At 42.2% G+C, this 14,018-nt stretch overlaps 1 protein-coding gene across 6 annotated transcripts in view; it reads right to left on the reverse strand.

Annotated features, from left to right (window-relative positions):
• The window catches only part of DNAH9 (dynein axonemal heavy chain 9), a 210,146-nt gene that overhangs the window by 66,026 nt on the left and 130,102 nt on the right, over nt 1–14,018 (reverse strand). For all 6 annotated transcript variants that reach the window (XM_080560625.1, XM_080560623.1, XM_080560622.1 and 3 more), the window contains 2 exons: nt 11,877–12,047; nt 9,879–10,001 (listed from right to left, as the gene is read on the reverse strand). In XM_080560625.1, coding sequence (XP_080416751.1) covers nt 9,879–10,001; nt 11,877–12,047 — 294 coding nt within the window. The remainder of the gene's footprint in view (nt 1–9,878; nt 10,002–11,876; nt 12,048–14,018) is intronic.

The raw sequence follows: 14,018 nt of genomic DNA on the forward strand, positions 1-14,018 counted from the left end.
GTCAGACAGAGGCCAAAAGGAAAAGGGAAAGAGCCTGAAGACAAGGACACGACAATGTCTTAGAGGGTCAGGGAGAGGTCCCAGGCAGTTGGGCACAATGAGAAGATGAGGTACTCATCTCCCCCTCACTGCTTGCTGCCTCCAGAGGATGGGATGAATCTCCAGTGGAAAGAACACCTTCAAAGGCCTGGTGCCATTGCTGCCACATGCAATTTATCTTTTATCGCCAGATACACACAGCAACAAGCTTTTGTAAATCTATTAGAGAAAGCACATATACTCTTATCCCAAAAAGACAGTTATTCTAAGGACACTACACAGCCAAAACTGGTCCCAAGTTTAGACATTGCTTCATAACATTTTATATAATCTAAATCAAAAAGAGATTATCTCTCTGTTTTCTTTCCACTGGCACTAAAAGAAAACATTTTTTAAGACATACATATATATATATATATGTACTATTTCCATAATTTAAAATATCCTACCCCAGCATCATCTAGCTCTGTTCTTAACAGCTCTGGGGCAAGCCAAGCCAAAGCAGCTCCTCATTACCATGCTCTGCTCCACCATAACTAACATGGAAAGTAATACAGTGCAAGTAAAACCAGCGCTGCCAGAGGGAGCACCTAACACTTATTTACAAGTTCCCCAGCAATCATGAGACTGGTTTCTAAAAAAGACATCATAAAGTCATAATTAAAAAATTGAAGCTATTTTTTAAAAGCTATCCTTACTTTTTGAGCCTTCATGTTATAACTGATTCATACTTCAAGTCTGACCTCCTTATCTATCTTGCTTTCAGAAAAGAACCTCTACTTAAAAAGGGCTATAAGGAACACATCAAGCATCACAGATTCACAGATTCACAGATTTCTCTAGGTTGGAAGAGACCTCAAGATCATCGAGTCCAACCTCCGACCTAACACTAAGTACTCCACTAAACCATATCCCTAAGCTCTACATCTAAACGTCTTTTAAAGACCTCCAGGGATGGTGACTCCACCACCTCCCTGGGCAGCCCGTTCCAATGCTTAATAACCCTTTCGGTAAAGAAGTACTTCCTAACATCCAACCTAAAACTCCCCTGTCGCAACTTTAGCCCATTCCCCCTCGTCCTGTCACTAGGCACGTGGGAGAACAGACCAACCCCCACCTCTTTACAGCCTCCTTTAAGGTAACTGTAGAGAGCGATGAGGTCGCCCCTGAGCCTCCTCTTCTCCAGGCTGAACAAGCCCAGCTCCCTCAGCCGCTCCTCGTAAGACTTGTTCTCCAGACCCCTCACCAGCTTGGTCGCCCTTCTCTGGACTCGCTCGAGCACGTCCATGTCCTTCCTGTAGCGAGGGGCCCAAAACTGAACACAGTACTCGAGGTGCGGCCTCACCAGAGCCGAGTACAGGGGCACAATCACTTCCCTCGACCTGCTGGCCACACTGCTTCTTATACAGGCCAGGATGCCGTTGGCCTTCTTGGCCACCTGAGCACACTGCTGGCTCATATTCAGCCGACTATCCACCAATACTCCCAGGTCCTTCTCGGCCAGGCAGCTTTCCAGCCACTCATCTCCCAGCCTGTAGCTCTGCTTGGGGTTGTTGCAGCCCAGGTGCAGGACCCGGCACTTGGCCTTGTTGAACTTCATCACGTGGCACTCTATAAAAATCACACAGTTTGAGAACACTGGAAAGAAATATTTAATATTCTCACAATATTAATAATCTGTGAGATGATTAAATCATAGAATCGTAGAATCATTAAGGTTGGAAAAGATCTCCAAGATCATCTGGTCCAACCGTCCCCCCACCACCAATGTCACCCACTGAACCATGTCCATAAGCACCACGTCCAACCTTTCCTTAAACAACCCCAGGGAGGGTGACTCCACCACCTCCCTGGGCAACCCGTTCCAATGCCTGAGTACTGAGCAGGCTCCACAAAACATCCATGGTGCTCAGCAGATGTGCAACCAACCCAGCAACTACTGCTTCTGGAAAGGCAATATCCTGACAATGGCATTTGCAGAAGCTCAAGGGCTGCCATACGCTGGGGTGGCCCCCAGCCCGGGCAATGATGTGCACATAGTGCAGGAAAGACAGGCTTTTAGGCTGGAGGTTAATGATGGTTGAAGGGGAATCTTTTCTGGATGCTAGGTTAGGTTTGCTATCCAGGTTAGGAGTGCTTCCAAAATGAGAACTAGGATTAGATTCAAAGCCTACTAACGCTGCAGTAATTTAAAGCATTCTAGCTGGGCAGCTGTCCCCATGGCTTGGCTGCGCACGTTGGAGCTGTGTTCCAGCAACCTACCTGGGAGACACAGTGCTCCCAGGGAGGAACAGGGAAATCCCATCACAACTCAGCATCCTAGGCTATCTGTCTGTACATGGGATTGTATAGTTTGGAGAAGTTTGTGTGTGAAATTTGCAATGGAGTTAAAGCAGAGTGGCTGCATGAATGTCTGATACTTGGAAACAACCTTATGTGTTTTCAAAACATCCTCTGAAGGTCTTGCGTTGTCCACCCACACTGTAAGTTATGCTTATATAAGTAAATATTCATAATTTCTTTCCTTCATTTCCTGTGGGTGGCTCACATCTCCTTAGGAATACCAGCATCCTCACAGCTGGAGAAAGAGAGCTCCTGGAAGAATGGCAAAGTCAAACCTGCATCTGGCTCAAACTGATAGATTGGATCATTCAGGAAGGAGACATATAGGCAGATGAATTACTCCATCTGAATACTACTGTTAACTAGGAGAATTAATGTAGAAGATGATGGATTATTTCCATCTTTCCAAGACTAGGTTTTTGGTTGTATTATTCATTCACTGAAGGTGTTGTTCTGTTTAGCTGCACTACCTGCATTATTCAACTCATGAGGAAATCTCTCCTGAAGGTAAAAATAAAGACACGATGGTTTTGTCAAACTTCAATCACAAGCTATCTATGCCAGTCCTTCACTGTCCTCTGTCACAGATTTTCCAAATGTCCAGTGTGAATCTTTTTTGCAGTACTTTGAGATGTCTCTTGCTCTCTCTTTGACTGATTTATAAAACTGATTACTCTCTTCCCTTCAGAGAAGCCTTTTTGAAGATTGTACCCTCAGTCTTCAGGCCATCAGACATAACTCCTCCTTTTCTCCTCCTCAATCTCTCCTCACGGTCATGTTCTCATGACACTTCTCACTGCTCTCCTCTGTTTCCAGAATCCACACATCTTTCGGGAAATGCAATATGCAAAGATCAAACCAGACTTCGGCAGAGGCCTGGACAACTCTGAGTGAAGTGGTGAGTGTGTCCCCACGACTCTGTCAGACTATATTCATCGCACAAGGGCGTTCCTATTCAGGAACTGGTGGTAGTGAGGTGCGCTGTGGTGCGCACAGTGGAGATGGTTCTCAGATCATCAGTGCCTCCACAGAAGGCCATCTTATGTTCTTCTTGGTGTTACCAGCAGGGTTCCAGAGATGGGTCTAGAGATGTCAGAGGTCAGCTGAACTATGCCTCAGACACTTAGTGCCTCAACACTGCCATGCAAAGGAAACAGTTATGAGCTCTACCATGTTACAGAAATAAGGAGCTCAAACAGGTCCTTTACAGAAGATGTAGATTTAAAGAGATGAACTTATAAAGAGGAGCCAAATCCCAGCCATCTGCCTTCATTGCCCTTCTAAACACATCTTACATATCTAGGCACAATATATTGGGTCCAAAGTGGGATGACTGCTTGCACCCCTTCATTGCTAGCAGAGCTCTGCTCTCTGCAGTCACTCTTGGGACCACAGCTTACTCGAATCTTTTCAGGAGTGCACTGCAACTGATTATATTTTTTTTCCTATCTTTCAAGCAAAGCAATATGACATTAAAAGATACATAACATCTAAAAAAAAAAAAAAAAGATATTTGATATCTAAAAGATATCTCTTCCATTCCATTTAGAGGGAGCAAGGACTTTAACATTCAAAATGACCAACTAAGGGCAGGCTCAAAGTCATGGCAGGGTGCACTGCAAGTGAAGGACATGGCCATAGAGACATCCAGAAAAACTCAATTTCCATTCTGCAATCAAACCAACAAAGTACGTCTTTAAATATTTGATGAGATCAAAATCTCTGCTGTATCTCAGATAAATATCAGATCATTAGCCAGCAGGTTAAAAAAGAAAAGGAAACAGAAGACAGAAGGATCTCAAGTAGTATTCTGAGATGCTGTGAATATTTCTCCGAGACTTGAGTGCTGGTGAGGACAGATGAATGTCCTTAGGAAACTTATAGATGAGAGCAGATAAATGCACATTGGAGTGTCATAATCGATGTTTTCTATCAAAGATGCACTAAAAGGCTGTACATCTAAAGAACTGAGTTAACTGAGTTAATGGAAGAGATTTAATTAAGACTATGATTCTCTGGCATAATAATAATTTTGAATGTACATAGGAAGCCGTGAGCTGCAAGTCTTTCATATTTGACCAGCCTGATCAAAGGACCTTGCTTATGTGAAAAGAACACAATATATGCAGCAGATTGTATCACAATGAATCTTTGACGAGAATGAAAAATTTCAGTGTCTGAAAACTATATAAAGTGAAAGTTGGAAGAGAGTTTTCTGTTCTTTTGTCAGGAAAATCCAGTTTTCTTAAATGTAAAATATATGAGATGGTATTTTTTCTCATAAGCCACACACAAAATCTTATCATCCACATTCTGCAAAATTATAAATATGGAGTTAATACACTACTTTGTCTACTGCTGTTCTCCTCCTCGAAAGCTGAATTCAGTATTTAGAGCTCATTATTCAACATCACATTATTAAACAATGCCCTTTCAGTAGCGTTTTCATATCTACATAATGAAAATTCTTCCTCTTCAGAAAAAGATGAGGGAAATGATTGGGATGAAGAAGTAATCCAAGCTGGCCAGGTGTATTCTTGCTGTATATTAACTAGCTTCACTTATCCTATGGGACACATCTGCATTCAGCAATGAGGATGCGCTGCAGAAAATATCACAAAGAAAATCAGACTCGGGAAATGTTCATTTGTGTAAAGGAGATCCAGTGCTGCCTCTATCCAGCCTGAGGGAACAGGCTGCCGAGGCAGGAGCCAGATGCACACACAGTTAATCACAGGCAATGGTTCTGCAGGAGGCACAAAGCCATGGGGTCAATGCGGACATGGCTCCACAGGAAGGGAACTGCACAAAGGGAGGAGCTGGAGCATGGGAGAAGTTTGCAGCACAGAGCATCAGGGGACACAGAGAAATCCATTCACCAACCCTGAGCTAGTCTCAGTGGCCTGAGACCCACCCCAGTCTCCTAAAAAGGGCTAGTTGCAGCCAAGACAACCACAAAAGCAAGGGCCACATGGACACACACAACCTGATGATGCCATTTCTGTATCCATGCTCAGAGCAGAACCATGGCATGAGCTGACTGCCCTCTGGACAAATGAAGAGCAGCTCTACATGCTGCTCTGGGTTGAAGGGACCCCAGTGCATCATTTCAGACAATCCTCATCTCCCATACAGGTAACAATACTTTCAGCTTCAGGTTGTACATAGAGGAAGTTGAGTTTCCCTCCTTGGAGATCTTCAAAAGCCACCTGGACATGGTTCTGTGCAGCCTGCTCTAGGTGGCCCTGCCTGTGCAGGGAGTTGGACCAGACGGCTTCCGGAGGATCCTTCCGGATCCCTTCCATCCTCAATCATTCTGTGATTCCATGATCTTTTGGCACTGGAGATTTTCCAACAAAGGGAGAAAAAATGGGGAAAAACCTACAAAGGACCACCTCTACACTGATTCTGTTTTAAGTTCAATCTTAAAAAAAAAAAAAAAAAAAAAAAAAAAGAAAGTGGTCCCTTGCACACATTTCTGGCCTGATGTCCTATGCAGTTCAAGCAGTAGCAGCATTGTATCTTTGTGGTCTAAGGTGTGGCCATACATTTACGCGTAAAGGTGACCAACAGTCAGAAGAAACAGACAAGCTTGCATGCAGAGAAGAAAACTTCTTCAGAAGTACCAACAGAAACCACAACTTCCAAGCTAAGAACAGGGAACACAGCAGGTGAAGCAATTATAATGTGTCGTAATAAAGGAAACTGAAAAAAGAGAGAAAACCTCAGTAAAAGAATACTTCTGACTTCTCAAGGGATCACTATTAAATACTTGCAATAGTGGTAACCGAAACGACCAACACTATGGAACACGTAAGTCAGGGACTCTGTAAAGGTACTAGTTTCACTCAGTGGCATAGTTTTCTCCCTATCCTGCTCTTAACTAACCTTTCCACAAGCCAGAGGCAGTATTTGCACCGAGGCTGACAACTGTGTCCTCTGCTAACCTCTCCCCTTGCTCCAGAGCTAACAAATGTGCCTCCACAAGGGCTCCACAGGAATTATCTTCTCCCATAAAGGCTGACTGAGGAACTGAATTGAGTTAAGCTCAGAGCAGCTTTTTCTCAACCTGTACTTAGTTTGAATTCAGTTCCTGTGCCAGGCTTAAGGAAGCACTAAAAAGCTTGCAACTTACCTATTTTTCCAAGTATATCAGCAGATCTAATAAAAGATACTACCTTTCCCTGAAAACTGAGCCCTTCTAGACAGGTACGTGGATTTCTTCATTCAGTAGTAAATATTGAGCTTCCCTGGCACAAATGTTACAGCACAAAGCTCTGGGAAACTTTTTGCTGAACTTAAAAGAAGCTGGAAGATGAAACCGCAAATGTGTGTCAACTGAGCAAGTATGAGCTGAAAACTGCTGCACAACTGCAGAGCTCTGTTAGCCTGTATATATTATTAATCAAACAACAATAAGAAATAATCAGCCAAGTTACACAAGGCTGTTTGTATGCCCAGAGTCCTCAACATTTAATGAGGTTTTCTTTGAGGTTAATGTGCCCAAAATTGGAGGCACAGAATGGGCCACAAATATCAATATTGATTTCTTTTGGCACAGCTATCTTGGCCTGATACCTCTGGCAAATGCAGTGTTTTGCGCAGGAGCATTTTCAATGTTCCTCTGAAAAAATTATACAGAATGCTAAATTCCACTTCAAATTTGAAATATGAAACTGAAATGTACTTTGCTCAAGCTTTGTTGAAGAAACAATTTATTACAGCACTTAATCTTTCTGATAAAAGAAAAGGAGATTTTTGCCTGCTAATAAGCTGTATAGAAGCCATGACTAATTAACCTAATTATAGCAGTCTGTGACAAAATGTGATTGTACTAAAACTATGCCTCAAGTAGCTGGAGTTGCCAAAAACTCAAAGGCTAATAAACCAACACACATTAATAGAACATAAACACTAATAAAGTTGACACCAGCTGTATTATTTATAGTAGAATCAATATTGCAAACAATCATCACAAAAGACAATCTGAAGAGTATTCAGTAGCCAATAATGAAGAATTCATTATCCAGAAATCCTGAAATATGTTAAATTAGGGCAGATCATTGACCCGTGGCTGCAGCTCCTCGAGATGTGCAGTTCATGGGGACAGCAGATGCACAGTGAGGCTGGAGACATCTCATTCTTGGAGCCCTCTTGGACGCATTCACATCCTGCCATCTCACAGCTCAGCAAAAGGGTGTGCAGAGCAGCTTCTTCTTGGTATCGCACAGTTTCTGTCTCAACCACAAACCCCAAGAGACTCAAAAGGAGAGAGGAAGCTGAGTGGGAAGGGCTCAGCTCAAAGAAAACCAGTTACTGCAATGCAGCTTCAGGCGGCAGTCCACTTTTATGCTCCCTCTCAATTTCTGCCTGTCTCAGGATAATTCTCCAGCAACTCCCCACACATAGGGACTGAGTGATAGCTACCCAACACCACATCAGTTTTGGAAGGATGGGTGAAAGATAGTGGAGTGCAGGCTGCTGCTGGCAACAAAGCTGGGGCATGCAGCTGATGGAAAAGAAGACGACCTTGTGCAGTGATGCACTGACACTGTTTGAGCTCTGATGAGTATGAGCTGCTTACCACTAGTCTCATGGCCAGCTCAGACACAGTATGCTATGCACTTTAACACTCTTTCTCCTGGATATGTCAAATACACAAGAATGGCAAGAATAAAGTCTGAAGAATGAATGATAGGGAGTTGATGTTCCTTCTGGTGTTTATAAGCCTGACCTGACTGTACCAACATCATCACAGTAGTGAGGCAGTTGCAGCAATCATGATGGAGCACAGGGGTACATGAAAGGCCATTCTACCCACGTGTGGAATGGAGTTGGCTGGCACAGAAAGGATCATCTCACAAAGCAGAAAACTCGCTGCAAATAGAGGTGTCTGCTTGGAGAGTGTATCACCTTCAGGCAGGGCTGGTAAAGGCATCCTTGTGCACTACAACAGTATAGTGTTTTCTACGATGCACAAAAGGATCTCCAAAAGGAGAATCAGAGCCTGAAACCCGTGCAATATATGTTGGAAGTAAGTTCACCTTCCAGAAGAAGCTTATAAGACTGAAGTAGAAAGAAGCTTTGCAGTGCAGAACCCTTTCAGTCAGTAAAGAATTCCAACTCAGTAGGACTCGAGGAACTGGAATACAGACTTCATGCTTTATATCCCCATGCTGAACATGAGCATGACAGAGCAGAGTTGAGAAAGCCTGAGATTTCAAACAATAACATGTATGTGCAGGTACGATCTATAAACATCACACAGTCCAAAGAAAAAATACACTATTGCAAAGCATGGGATTGGTGGCTGAGCTTCCCTAATTATGTGTGTTGACCCTAAGTGTTCATTTAATTTGTCTTCAAAGGGGTAACAAAAAGAAAGCTGCTGCTGTCTGAACAGCAAAACACCAATAGTAAACAAAAAGATGATTAAAGAAAGGGTGTAGATTTTTTTTTAAATTCTCCATTATTATGGAAGTACATCTTTGAGAGGATGAATAAGACTGGTTTAGCAAGAAGTTACAAGTTTATTTTATGGCTGAAAATGTGATTGTGACATTTTCAAGATGAGCTAGCTTGCTTCTGTTTGCAGAATGAGGCAGAGGCTCCATCTTCACTGCTGGTAAGAGGCAGAGATGGTAATTCCTGGTCAGAGCAGACATGTTTGGCATGAATATTTCCTCACCACCATTTGAAATCTCTGTGGGTGACCTGGACTAGCAACATCAGCTCCATTTGATTTCTGAACTGTTGCCTGAACTTAGAGCTCTGTCCCTGGGTCAGAGAATGATCAGATGTCACAATAAAACAAAGGTACAATCTCAGACAAGGTGTGAACAAACACATGTAACTTGAAGAATATTCCTATCCCTTCCATGAAACTAATCATACCCTGCTGAATCAGGTCCAAATCCAGCACAATTCACATTTGTTGAAAAATGGGTGCAAAGTTGGGATAACGCACATCTCTCTAGGATGCTCTTCCTCAGCTCTTGCTCCAAAACACATGGCAGTTGTTAGACTGCCTCACTGCCATGATAGCATTTTTTGTAGAGGGTCTATCACCTGGCACTGCTCTGTCCTAGGACATCTCTGCAGATGGTCATATATGCCTTTAAGTCTCACCTCCTCCCACATACAGTGAATATGTCAATGTCCTTTATAATCTGTAACCACAACACCCAGAGGACATTCTCATTCCTGTCTTACAAAGAGAAAAGCCTAAATCTCAATGGGAAAAATCACCTTCTTGGGGACACACATCAGGAGTAGGGTCACAAAGAGCCCACAAAATTGATCTTTTACCTAAAAGTATCTTTTACCTAACTGTAGGTACCTACAGAACTCTCCATTTCTGTGGCATTTTTGTGCTGCTTCTTATGTATGGTCAGAACTTTGCTCACCCGATGCTATAAGGTCTGATCTGATGGCTGCTGAAAGGCCCTCAGAAGAGACAAGGAATGCTGATTTCACACAGCTCAAATGAAAGGTACCTTGATTCCTCCCCAGGAGTAATTAGACAGGAACTCCACAGGGCTTGTGACTCTGGTCTGTGCTGGGTATCTTAGTAGGAAATCCAGTTCTACTGCGTTGATTTCTTTACTCATCAGTAGTATCTGTAATTTCAAACAAACAAGATATCCTTGAGCAGTCAGGATACAAAGCAGTGATGTACTCTTATCAGATTAATAATTCAACTCATGGAGCTGTCAAATGCGCAGCTAAAAAGTACACAGTGCCCAATGTTGGAGGGGTGTGATGAAACAAACCCTACAGATGCTCTGGGTTTCCCCAAAAGAGAACCCAGAATAATCATAAAGACTGGCAACATAAGAAGGTCAATATATAGGAAAACTACGTGGCAAAGGCTGTAGTTTAGGTTCACACTGCTGGCAGAGACACAGGTTGGAGGATGTGCTGCAGTCCCTGTACTTGATATCTGCAGCTAAAGAACAGATAACTCCTGCAAGGAACCACAGCATGAATCCTTAGGGTATGCTACCAAGGTCTTGCCCATCTCTCACCATCTTGTTCAATTTTGAAATTAGCTGGAGACATACTCCAGTATGAGAGAGTGCTAACAAAAGCCTCACACTACGTGCACCAAGAGAATAAGCAGGTCCCTGAGGTCTCAGACAACAGAGAGCTGGAGAGCATCCGGCCATTCAGCTACTCCCAGTGTTTTTAGCACCAATGGTGTCTCTGGGGACCACGTGGAGTAAGACTGCCAGAAAAATGCTCAAGGTAATTCTGGAGAGCCTTGTGGGTTCATGATCCCAGCTGGAACCGCCATTCCAAGTGTACTGCCAGACTGCCAAAATGTCAGAGACAAAGTCCAAAAATCCTGAACGCAATTTCTGGGAGGAAAAAGAGCAGTGCTGGAATGGTGAATTTCTCATTTCCTTGTCACAAATGCTAGACTGTACCTCATTATTGCCTACAGGGCAACGGCTTCAGATGCATGCCTGGCATCTCCTCCACCAACAATGGTAATGAGCTACTCAGTTCAATAGCCAACTACTTTTTTATACGGGAGAATCCTGGGTCTCATCATCCAACTTCCTCCATGCACTGTAACTGTGAATGTTGGTTTTCCTGACATGCTGAAGTGATGTCTATTTTCAAAGCTATTTTCAAAGCATGATGCAGTAATGTGTGCTACTTATATAATATATATAACACTTAAACTTATTATATAAGTATTATATATATACTTACACTTATTAATAAATTATTTAAATTTATTCAGACAAATATATTCGAAAATTTAGGTGTCTTTTGGTTCAGAATTAAGCCTGACTGTAAAAAATAAGTTGACTTTTTACACGCAGACAATTTATTAACTAAATATATTGTTAGATCCATTCACATATATATTTACTTTTCCTTTTACACACAGTATTTTGCTATGTAGAATTAAAAAAAAAAAAAGATCATGGCAATCACTGGCAGACCTGTACAGTATTTGTGCAGCTCAAATTTGGTTCATGTCTGCATTCTACATGTCAGGGCATTTAAGTAGTCATTCACTGCATAAACTTAGTAACAACTTCATAACATAATGCCAAGAGCTGTTTACTGTCTGAATTTGATTTCAGCATAGAGGTATACAAATGTCTCCTTGCTCAAATTGTAGACTAAAAATTATAGTATCACACTAGACAAAAAAAAAATAGCAGCTATGTAGCATGCATTTCTTTTGGAAAAAACAATCAGACTCGAAGACCAGCTTCCTTTTCTGTTCTTCAGGCTCTGCAAGCAGGTATGTCTCTCTCAAACAACTGTTTGTCAGCGTAATGCAAATCAAACAGAGCATCTGTGACTGTTATCAGCAAGACAGGCAGAGAAGGAAATCAGTTCCACAACCCTTGTATTTGCTGCTCTGATGCTGAAGGCCATGGCTGTGACAGCGTGGGCCTTCTCCACATGCTGCTGTCTTTGCCAGTAAAATAAATCATTGCATACAAATGGCATGCAACAGTGGCGTTTACCTGGAAGGTGACTTGAGCAGTGTAGGTCAACTTATCACACTCAAACAGCCCCCGGGTTGTGTACTGGAACACGGAGAATGTAATGCTGTCAATGAGGTTCAGCACTCGCACTTTGAGGTTCTCATCTGGAGATGCCCTCTCCATGGCTTTCTGGAACACAATCCTGAATGCCTAGGTGAGGAGACAGAAAGACTGCGATGGCTTCCAGACGCTCTTTGTGTGGATCACCTGAAGTGCTGCAATAAGCGAAGCCACCTCAGACACTCGATCTCTGCAGCCACAACCAAAGCAATCCCACCCGGCCCACAGCCTCAGGAGGCAGGTGAAACATCCACAGACCAGTCTCTGTGTCTGCTTGTAGGTGCCTTTTCGTGAACAGACAGACATTGATGACAAACCCCATGACACTGTGATCGCTTGGGCTTAACAAAGTAGTGTGGAGACAGGCAGACTGAATTAAGACCCAATGAGTATAGGAAACATTTCTCAGACCAAGTATGTTCTCTCAGAGGGATCACACATCCCACTTTCTCTACAAACATTGAGCCAAAGATTCTGGTGTTCCCAGAGGAAAGCATACCTCTCGTTTCACAAACGTTGTTGGAACTTAGAAAAAGCAATTCCCATACATACAAAAATGTCCAAGGAGTATTTTACTGCCTGGATTCAATGAAGGACTGGGTGAGAAGGGCAGGCGGGCCTTCACCATGTGGAAGTGGGATTAATCAACCAGTAAATTCCCCTTGGGAGTGGGTGCATGCATCAAGAAGGATGCTGTTATATAAGATACTAAGGATTCTTGCAAAAACATTCTGATCTAAATTTATTTTCAAAAAATAACAAAATAAATAAATAATAAAAAAAAGACTTAGAAACTTCCAGAACAGACCGAAGAAAACCCATTTGCAAATTATCAGGTGAAACTGGGAAAAAAAAAAAAAAAAAAAAAAAAGCCTATGTCCTGATTAGCAATGCAAAGACTTGATACACTGGGACAAAGTTAATAGGAAATAACCAGGCCAATACAAATTAATAACACCAACCAGACGAGCCATGGCTATGTTGACAGCACTATGTTTAAGGCTCTACAAAGGGAGAACGATGCCTCAACAAATTAAAGTAACATTGATACCTACTGCATTATTAAGTAACTGCAGAATGGATTTTCCTGCTTACATTTCTTTAAATAGTGTTAAAACATGCTGTGGAGTCGCATATAAATCTTGAGTTCGCTAATTTATAATGGGCTTTTAGCTGTGTTGTAAGTATTTTAAAATCATCTCTGTGTATCTTTACACAATGTTTTATGATCTGTCATCAAAATTTATTAGATAAAAACATTTCACCAAATAATTATCTATGTATTTATACACATTACTAATGTTAACTGGAAAACATAAAACAAACAAAATACAGATGAGGTAGATTAAAGGTGAAACTTCAGACATTCCTGTATCTACCATGTATATATAGGGAATTAATCTTTCAAAGGGCACCCTTGCATGAAAGATATCTGTACATTTTCCTGGTAAAATTATTTCAGCATATGAGTCGTAGATAACGAAAAGAAAAGCTTCTTTGTGGATGTGGCTCAAAATACTGTATTCTCCTCTCAATTACTTTTTCCAGGTCACTTGGCAATGTAAGAAACCATTTAGAAGAACTACTCGATTACAATGCCATCTCATTTAACCCTCCATTCCCCAAAACACCTTTCTCCTGTAACAAAAAGTGTTTTCCATCCATTAAAACATAAAAATGGAACTCTTCAATAAATAACCAGAGGCTCTGCTGGCCAGAACCATTTTTACTGCAGCAGGTCCTTAGAAGCTGTGCAGGGGCCAAGACAGCCCCACTGTCTTGGGCAGAACAAACAGGACACAGAAAGAGGGGTTCTGCCTAAGGAGCTTCCAGGATAAAGGAGATGGTTTGAGAGAAGCCCCCCTTCCCACCAGCCAAGGAGCAGAAAACAACTGATCACATGAAGCTCAAACATGAACCAAAGACAGGAGCTATGAATTCACCACTGGGCGTATATTTCACTCTAAAGATTTTGCTCCTCCATTGCGGCAAGTGGAGTCTCAGCCCACTCATACTTGCCATAAAAGGGGAAAGCCAGTATCTCAAAGCTAGCCAAGAAAC

The sequence above is a fragment of the Anser brachyrhynchus genome (assembly GCF_964034855.1).
Source record: "Anser brachyrhynchus genome assembly, chromosome: 18".
In the NCBI taxonomy this organism is placed as follows: Eukaryota; Metazoa; Chordata; class Aves; order Anseriformes; family Anatidae; genus Anser; species Anser brachyrhynchus.